The 6817-nt window shown below is 48.0% G+C and overlaps 1 protein-coding gene across 2 annotated transcripts in view; it reads left to right on the top strand.

Moving 5' to 3' along the window:
* The first annotated feature begins 2528 nt into the window (after nt 1–2528).
* Nucleotides 2529–6817, top strand: part of MIER3 (MIER family member 3) — a 28638-nt gene continuing 24349 nt past the window's right edge. For both annotated transcript variants that reach the window (XM_040262555.1, XM_040262553.1), the window contains exons 1-2: nt 2529–2583; nt 4036–4060. In XM_040262555.1, the coding sequence (XP_040118489.1) occupies nt 2575–2583; nt 4036–4060 (34 nt within the window). In that variant the 5' untranslated portion in view covers nt 2529–2574. The remainder of the gene's footprint in view (nt 2584–4035; nt 4061–6817) is intronic.

Here is a 6817-nt window from a genome sequence, read left to right as displayed (position 1 = left end):
TATACTGACTCCTCAAAGTCATGTCATCAAAAAGAATGAAAGATCCATGTATGAATAGTAGACTTTACATACTTTATCATAAAAGGAATATCTTATGTAAGACTGGTGGTAAACTTTTTCTCTGGGGATTAGGAGTGGAAAGTGGCTCTGTTTCTTTAAACTTCAAATTAATTTAGCTTCACTTATCTTTCTATGAATCCTTATTTAATACCTTGGACGTAGACTACATAAATTATGTACTAGAATAAAGAGAATATAAGCAGTCAAAATTACAAATGTCTACACAAAATCTTCATAATTTAATAAAAAGAGAATCTGCAGACACTCTACTAAGTTTATGCAAGTGTATATTTCAAGTATATTTTATGCAAGTCTGTGTATTTCACAGATATAGCAAAATGGAACCTAAGGCCAGATTTATAGTTTGGATGGGCCACATTTTGCTATGAAGAAAACGTTTCTTCTATTGTTAAGTATGACAAGGCAGGCTGTTGGAGATACTTCATGACTCTATCTTAGCCCCATTCTGTGGTGGCTTGGCCTGTGGTCAAAAGCTCAGGGCACTGTCCATGGGATGTGCTCACTGCCACATTTCTAAAGTTAATCACTTGCACTTAATTTCAAGCCATTTTTTACTTTGAAAACTCTAAACGCCTCATTGAGGACAGAACATACAATGTGTGCCAAGCCCTCTGGTTTCAAAGTTCAGCTGTTTTTGAGTTATTTGACTGGACAAAAGGTCGAACGATATCTTTCACAGCAGGGAAAGTGTAATTTTCCATGTCTTTATGATGTTTTGAAATAGTTGAAGTGACTTTTCTCCTAAAACTTCTATAAATAATAACTTTTACCAGTGGAATAACTCTAATTTTGAGATACCTTGCTTAAAAATGTTGGAAGTAACCCTCTCCACTCCCATCTATAGTCTATTTTCCAGCATTGGAAGGGAGAATCAAAGGCAGCCCCAGATTACAACCTAGATCTTTCATGTTTGGACAAAAAGAATGGAAAGTTGAAGCTTCTAAAAAGTTTCTGAATTTATGAGATTACGGCAGATAACCTCAACTCTATATTTTCATATTAGTGTTTCAGCAAAAGTTGATTAGAAGGGCCCTGATGTCAGAGATTACACTCTTGTCCAAGCCTTCATAGGGTCCTGCCATACTTCTCTGTGTTTACATCACTTATCCAGGACCTTTTACAGTCGACTTCTCTTTTCCAATTATCTTTTTTTTTTTTTAATTTGGTTTCCATACATATCATTATTTCTGTCTCCTGCGTCAAGACAACTGTGTGCCAAGTCAACTGTGTGCCAAGCCAACTGTGTGCCAAGCCGACTAGGAATGTGGGCTCAAACTTCTTGCAAGATTTACCTTTGTGGGCTACCATCCAGTAGCTGGTATTTTTGTGTACTTTGCTCAAAGTTGTTCTGCGTGAAAACTGACCTGCCAGGAGTTACTTAGGCCTCCCAATGAAGACCAAACTGCTAAAGGCATGCTTAGGAGAAGGCACACCTCTTAAACCTTGTCTTCCATCCTTAACCCACCCACGTGCCCACAGGTGTAGCTTCCCATTTGACCCTAAGCAAGTGTTTGAACTTTGGGGACGGAAGTGGGAGGTCGAGATCTTAAGACTGGGCTCAGGACTCTTGATACACTATTTCTGCCCTTCCCCAGGTCTAGGGATTGTGTACCTCTGGGTCATTCCTGTTGGGGGGCGGGTAGGGATTAACCGTATCCCCAAATCACCCTATTTGGTGATTAACAACCTCTAGCAGCAGCAGCAGTACTGTTCTATTTTTTTTCGCGCGTGCACAGTTTGTACTTTATAAGCATCTTCTCTGAATCGGGCATCACTTCTTTGCCCTATTGCCCTTTCTTCTGTACTGTCACTATCTTCCAGAGTCTGTTTGGCAAATGACCTCTTCCACCGTTTATTCCATGGGCCAGTGTACGCTGATCAGCACTTCCCATTTCTGCAGGTCTCTTAGGGGAAACCGCAAAATGCCTGGTCGCTGTCCTCTCATTCTGGGCTTATTCACGTCCATCCGTCAGTCCATTCAGTCCACCTCCCACAGGGCTTCCTCTCGGCCGTCGATCACCTCCTCTCTCCTTACTTAGGGAAGTCTGTCGAGTTGTCCCTCCAAGTCTCTTGCCCATCTCCCCCACGCCCACCCAGACCGGAGGGTCTGTCAGTCGGTCCGCAGCCGCCCCGACCGGCTCTTGGGCCTCTGACTGGACGTGAGTCTGTCCCGCGCCAGCGTTTCCATCCGTCCCCCGTCTGCCTCCAATTCGGCAGGAACTTTACTCCAGCCGAGAGGGGAAGGGCGGGTGAGCGCTGGTGCGGGTCGAGGCGCCCGCAGCGGGCGCGGGGCGCGGCAAGGGGCGCCGGGCGGGGTGGGCTTGCGAGCGGGCTGGGGGTGTCGCGGGCCGCCCTGCCCTATAAGGGGCCGAGCCGCCTCCGCCGCCGGGCGGGTGCCGGGCGGACCGCGGCGGCGGCGGCGGCTGCGATTGGCTCAGGCGCCCCATCCGGGGACTGGGCTCGGCGCTGCTCGTTCGCCCTAAAGGTACCAATATGGCGGAGGTGAGCAGGGAAACCGGGCAGGAGCGGCCGGGCTGGAGCGGGCGCCCGGCGGTCTCCCGCGGTCCCCAAGCCGGCTTGGGGGATCCGAGGCCTTTCCCGGGGCCCTGCGGGGGGCGGCGTGGCGGTGTGGGGCCGCAAGGCGGCGACGGGCGGCGGCGGGGCCGGCCGGGGGGCGGGAGCGGGCGCGGGAGCGGTCTCCCTCCGGGACTAGGCCGCGGCGGCTCCGGCCCCGACCCGGCCGGGCGACGGGGCCGGCCGAGAGGCGGCGGCCGGCGGCAGCGAGCCCCGGTCGGGGGACGCCGCCGTGCCGTGCCGCCGAGCAGCTTGCGCGGGCCGCTGGAGCCTCCGCGCCGCCTCCCGGGGCCGGGGTGGGTGGAAACCGGCCGAGCCCCCCCCGTCCGCGGCCGGATCGCAAAGCGGGGAGCGGGCTGCGCCACTGCCCTGCGGGAGGAGTGTTTTGTGCCCCCGGCCCTTTGGGTCCGGGCTGCGGGCCGAAGGAGTCTCACGCTCCACTTTGCTCCGGCGCGGAGGCGAGCGGGATGCGCGGCCGCTGGGCTTCGGGAGAGGCAAGATTCCCCGCCTCGCAGCCCTGGAGGTGCGGGAGCCCCTGGGGGTAAACGGGGACGATCAAGACCCTCGACGCTCTCTCCACGGGCTCTCGGTAGCCCCACTTTCCTTCCGTTTAAGGGGGTCGGCAGGGCGAGCGGAGCTGCCCTGGACATGTCCCCCGGGACTAGTGAGCTGGGGCGGGAGGATGGGGGCCGAGTGGCGCAGCAGAAGTCCCCTGGCAGGAGCCCACTAGGTCGAGGAGCTCGCTGTTGGGCTCGGGGAGCGACTAAATACTCCGGGAGGATACCACTGTCTCTGGGACTGCGGATCCGCATCTCTAGACGCGGGAGAGAAGATGGGGGGCTTGCGCTTTTGATTTGGGGGCGAGTGTCCGCTTTCGAGCTGGCCTACGCTCGGGGACAGAGGACAGCCCCAGAGTTGGGGCTACCGGGCCCCAAGGGGGTGGACTCGATGCAGAAGGCGAGTCCCTTTCAGGAAAGGGTGTTGCCTTGCGAGGTGTTGTTTGGGGGCCGTGGAGAGCCGGTGGGATTCGGGGGACTACTGAAATGCTAGGGTATGGGGGACTGATGCTGCGAGCCGACTGTTCTGGGTTCTGCCTCTCTGCTTTGTAACTTGCTGAGCTCCAAGGGGCGGCTTGGAGTTGCCTGTTAGACACCGGGCTTCGTCCCGGGTCTGCGAGTTTGTACACTGGGGACTCGGGGAGGAAGGCGAGGCAGCCAAGAGGGGCCCGAAGGGGGCCAGGAGCGAGTGGAGCGAAGCTACGTCTTGCACTTTTGGCAGCTGCGGAGGAGCGCTGGGCTCCGCCTCCTCTGCGCCCTGTTGCCGGCGCTGCCTCTTCCCCTGGCTTCGCGATCTAACCGCACGTCTTCTTTTCTCTCCTAGGCTTCTTTTGGAAGTTCGAGCCCAGGTTTGTTCTGTTCGCTTACCTTTTCGGTGGGCCCCAGGGGGTGGTGATGGGGGCCCAAAGATCTGTTGCTCAGTTCTTCCAACAAAAATTTGTTTTGCGAGTTTTTCGTCATTTGTTTTTAAGAGGTTTCGGTGTTCTTTTTGGTAATTAAGTTGTTTGAGGAAGGAACAACTATTCTATCTCATATTTTCTCTCTCTTTTCCCTTGCTTGTTGAAAAAAATAGTTTGTTACAAAGCTGCTAACTGGCATGTTCTTTTAAAGTAATATATCTAATTCTCACATACCCTGTTTTTTCTTTTTCTCCAACCCTGAAACAATGTATCCCACATCTATCCCAAACTTTCCTCTAACTTCAGCAGTTTAGATTTTAATTTCTTTGACACTTCGTCTTTCTAATTTGTCAGGACTTTGGAGTTGCTTATATTGATAATTAATCACTTCTCCCTATCTCCCCTTACTTTGTCTCATACATTTTCCAGAATTGAGAAGTGCCTGTAGATTGTGTTAAATTGAAAACTGAGAGTTAGGTAAAGCTGGCCTAATTAAAAGAAACACATACTTTCTGAGGTTGGTCATACAGAATTTTTGAGGTGAGACAACATTAGACCATCTAGGACTGTGTTTCTCAACTGTTTTGGTGTCAGAAGCCCCTGTCAGGATCTGATGAAAGCAAGGGACTCTGTTTACAGAACTCTGCACATAATGGGTAATGGCATGTAATTTGGGGTTTGTGGAACCCCTGAAACCTATCCCATGGTAAAGACCTTTCCTCATGTGCTAAAATGTAAGGACAGCTTTGTTTCAGTTTTTCATTCCCTTTCCGGCCCCTTTTTGGCTGCCTCTTTTCCCTCATAGTCTCCAAGAAAAGTGCCTCTAAACTAGTTCAACTCCCTTATTTTACACTGGAGGAGACTTAAATAATTCTGCTGAGAGTTACCTAGTTAATAGCAGAGTCTGGATGGGCTCCCAAGTCTTCAGTTACCACATGTTGCCTTAGAGTGAACAGACCATTTTCCTTGTATATTACTTTGTGTATTTAGTCAATCTTCAAGGTCTCATTTGATTATCATTTAAAGTATTATAATTAATATCAAATAGAAGAAATTTGTGGCTATTTTGAAAACAGCTTTTGAAAATAGTCTAAATTGTTTTTAAGTTTGTTTAATTTTGAGACAGACGTTTCTTTGTTAGAACTGATTTCAGGGAAAGAATATTTATGTACAAGATGCCAAACATCTGGATGATAATGGAAGTTTTCCATTTTGCATCACTGTCTGCATTTAAGAAGTTGCAATCTAAATAAAAAGAGACAGTGTGATTTTGGGGGTTTAAACAAACTTATAACTTATTTTTAATCAGCCAATTTTTAAGAGAATTTTAGAACCAGAAGAGACTAGAGGTCATCTAAGCCAACCCTATATATTTTACAAATGAAAAACTGGACCCAGGCCCAGAAAGTTTAAATGACTTACCTCAGGTCCCAGAAAGCCAGGGACAGAGCCAAAAGTAGACTCTGAGGCCCTTCCATTTCTGGCCCTTACTGAATGAATGCTTTCCTCGAGGGGAAACCTTGAAGTGAGCCAAGCGATGTGGATTAGGAAGAGGGTAGAGCTCAGCCATCAAAGAGGTAGAAAAGAAGGAAATGGCAACCCATTCCAGTACCCTTGCCTGGAAAATCCCATGGATGGAGGAGCCTGGTAGGCTACAGTCCATGGGGTCTCAAAGAGTCGGACATGACTGAGTGACTTCGCATTTCCTACCTTGCACTTTGGCATACCCCAAAGGTATCCAGAAATTTCTCCAAAAAAGAAAATTTGTAATGGTTGATGTTCTGCTTTCCTGCTGTTTAACAAGTGTTCATCTTTCTCTAAAATTAACTTAAACCACCTGTATGTCAATAGATTTTTTAAATCAGCAGGTTAAAATCTTTATGTGTGTGAAAAATAACATCATAATGCACACCTCCTAAAAACATTTTATAGAAATTTTATTATTTTCAGGACTAATGACTAGAGTCCTCTGAACTCAGTCAAAAACATTGAATTGTCTGTGATTTTGAAAAATCTTTGGTCTAGTTCAATGCTTTGGTAATGATCTCAATGTCCTTTAGTGTTTGAAGTTTTAAAGTATTAAAGCTTGAGTAAAAACACATCAAACTGTTTTGTGTTGAATATGCTTCCTTCCAATTCTCCCTTTCTGTTCCTTCTTTTCTTTCCCCTCTGAGAGTCACTGGTCTAGTTGAATTACATATTAGAGTAAAACAAATGGAGAAAACTCTGTTTTTCATAAATTTGACCTTATTCTCTTGCAATTATAGATAGTATTCATTTCTCCACTTGGTTTTCAGGGTATCCTGTTGACTTCAGATTTGCCATTAAAAATCATTCATTGCCATCTCTTTTTGGCCACATCTCAAGGCTTTCAGGATCTTAGTTCCCGATCAAGGATCAAACCTATGCCCCTGGCTGTGGAAGTCCTAACTGCTGGACCGCTAGGGGATTTCTAGGCACTACCATCTTATAAACAAGTTTGAGTTGACCAAAACAGCTTGCAATGGGATATATCTTCCAAAGCCCATAGATATGATTTTCTGTATTCCCTTCACATAGTCTTAAGTACTTATAAGTAGTCCACAGAAAGGCATTCTCCTACGGTTTAGTTTCAGAGAGCTTGAAATACTGTTATAGACATGAAAAGTGAGGTGGTGCTTTTCAAGACTGAATTGCTGTGTAGCTGCCTCATAGAAACTTGTGTTT

The sequence above is a fragment of the Oryx dammah genome, unplaced genomic scaffold (assembly GCF_014754425.2).
Source record: "Oryx dammah isolate SB20612 unplaced genomic scaffold, SCBI_Odam_1.1 HiC_scaffold_20, whole genome shotgun sequence".
NCBI classification, from domain to species: Eukaryota; Metazoa; Chordata; class Mammalia; order Artiodactyla; family Bovidae; genus Oryx; species Oryx dammah.
The sequence above is the reverse complement of the archived record's forward strand: the minus strand, read 5'-3'. Positions and strand labels throughout refer to the sequence as shown.